Source organism: Sinocyclocheilus anshuiensis, unplaced genomic scaffold (genome assembly GCF_001515605.1).
Source record: "Sinocyclocheilus anshuiensis isolate Anshui unplaced genomic scaffold, SAMN03320099.WGS_v1.1 scaffold422, whole genome shotgun sequence".
Lineage (NCBI taxonomy): Eukaryota > Metazoa > Chordata > Actinopteri > Cypriniformes > Cyprinidae > Sinocyclocheilus > Sinocyclocheilus anshuiensis.
In genome coordinates, this window is record NW_015542329.1 from 27,866 (window position 1) to 30,262 (window position 2,397).

General features: G+C 43.3%; 1 protein-coding gene across 3 annotated transcripts in view; it reads right to left on the reverse strand.

Moving 5' to 3' along the window:
- The window catches only part of LOC107690972 (oxysterol-binding protein-related protein 6-like), a 36,526-nt gene that overhangs the window by 26,621 nt on the left and 7,508 nt on the right, over positions 1–2,397 (reverse strand). For all 3 annotated transcript variants that reach the window (XM_016489413.1, XM_016489414.1, XM_016489412.1), the window contains exons 6-7: positions 1,522–1,692; positions 1,259–1,394 (exon numbers count right to left, since the gene is read on the reverse strand). In XM_016489413.1, the coding sequence (XP_016344899.1) occupies positions 1,259–1,394; positions 1,522–1,692 (307 nt within the window). The remainder of the gene's footprint in view (positions 1–1,258; positions 1,395–1,521; positions 1,693–2,397) is intronic.

Consider the following 2,397-nt stretch of genomic DNA (forward strand, 5'->3'; position numbering starts at 1 on the left):
TTTTTTTTGCCACTCTGATCTCCTTTGTTAGTCTGTTCCTGGCCTGGTTATACAAGATTTTATCCCCACTTCTGTAAGCATCCTCTTTGGCGTGACGAAGCTGTTTGAGTTTCCCAGTAAACCACGGTTTATCATTATTGAATGATAAGAATGTCCTGGTAGGAATGCATATCTTCACAGAAACTGATATATGAAGTTACAGTCTCTGTGAGCTCGTCCAGATCGGTGGCTGCAGCTTAAAAAACACTTCAATCAGTGAGGTCAAAACCATTAGTCCATCTTTTAACAGTCCTTAAAACAGGTTTAGCTGATTTCAGTTTCTGCCTGTAGGTCGGTATAAGATGAACCAAACAGTGATCAGAGAGCCCTGGAAGGCCAAACAAAGTAGTTTCGCTTTCCCAACGAAACACAGCATCACACACAGCAGGCTAGAGTGAGGAACGGCCAGCGGGCTGAGTGAGAGGAGGCCGGTGAGCTTGAAAACGGCGCGGCTGGCAGATTCAACGAAGGAGCGGCCGGTGGGCTTGTGGCAACCACATGTGACGACCCCAGTGACTTCGTCCACGGTGAAAGCCGATCCGGCGATCCACAGCGCGAAGTTGATGTATTTCCTCAGCGACCAGCACGGATCCAATATATTGCTGTCTCTGGTGGGACACGTAATGTGCTGCTTGTATTTTGGCAGTTCACGGGAGGGATTTGATTTGTTAAAATCTCCAAGAATGATTAAAATAGAGTCTGGGTACCTTTGCTCCATTTCAGTTATTTGTTCGGCCAGCTGTTGCATCGTGGCGCTCACGCACGCGTCCGGAGGCACGTACACATTCACAAGAATGAAAGAGGAAAACTCCCGCGGCAAGTAGAAACGTTTACAGTTTATGATGAGTGCCTCTAAATTAGGAGAGCATACCTTTTCCAGCGTTGTTACATCTGAACACCAACTTTCGTTGATGTAGAAACACAATCCACCACCTCTGGTTTTCCCTGTTAACTCCGCGATGCGATCCGCTCTGAACAGCTGGTAGCCCGGCAGATGAAGCGCGTTGTCCGGAATGGCTTCACTCAGCCAGGTTTCAGTGAAGCACAGTGCAGCAGAATTTGAAAAATCCTTGTGGTGCGGGTGAGGAGAAGAAGTTCGTCTGTTTTGTTAGGAAGGGAACGGACATTCGTGAGATGAATGCTTGGGAAATGACATTTTTCAGGACCTACACTGGCTCCATATACTCATGCTGAATTAAAAGGTATTAGTATTGCATACCTAGCTGGCACAAGTCAGCTTCCTGTGTCTTTTTGAGCCAATCAGATACTTTAGTATTTCCTCGAGATGAAGAGGCTGACGGGGAACCCTGCATCTCTGACCCAAACAATGATGGTGAGCTCTGATAATGTTGCATCTAGATAAGAGAAAAATGTACAACCGCTTAATAGGGGAAAATTCAAGGCAGTGGAAATCTAACAAAAACAAAAAATGCTACTTAATTTCCAAAAGCAATCACATTTAAGATGAACATTAATGCCCACCATCGCTCGGTTTCTCTGTGCAAGACTCGCCATGGCAGGCAAAGTGCTGCTGGTTCCTGTCGAGAGGGCTTGAAGGACCCCGTGGTGCAGGTTTATAGCCTCGTTCTTCTTGAAATGCCGATGGGCAGTCAGTTTGGTCAGCCAGATGTAGAAGATATCATCACTCTTTGCCTGGAAGGAGAAGACAAGTCAACGCACCCACAAACAAATTGTTACAATTAGAGAGTTCTTCACAAGCAAATCCAATGTGTTATAATTAAATTATATTCTATCATTTTGCATGTCATCGCTGTCAGAGCCAATCCACTAAGAGGGGCCTCCCATCCCACATTTTCTTCTAATGTTGAGAAGTGTAGCCAATCGTCGGTTCATCTTTTGAACACAATGACCAATCAAGTTAGTGTTCAAGTAAGTCAAGTAAATGCTCTGCTGAAGTAGCTCCGTTAAGACTGTTGAGGAGACAAGAGGCCACTTTTTCAACCCATTCCCACTTCCTAGTGTTTGATAAATACTGCATGTCTAAGACTTTTGAGCATGATTCTACAGACCCCAGAAGTAGCCTTTAGCTTTTTTCTGCAACATGCCATATTGCTTCCATTGAGAAAAATTTACTGTCAATTTGCTGACACAAAAGGCATGGGAATTTTATTATGATGACATTATATGTTGGGGTATTATTAAGTTGGATTGAAAAAGCCAATGTACTATTTCTATCCATCTACCCATCTACCTATCTATCTGTTAAAACAGCTGGTTTTAGATGGGTTTAGATGGTTTTAAGCTTTTGTGGCTAAATCTACTGAGTTTAACTTCTTTTGCTGTTTTTTTTTTTTTTTTTTAAATCAAGGGGTTTCAGCTGTTTTTTTTTTTCTTAAT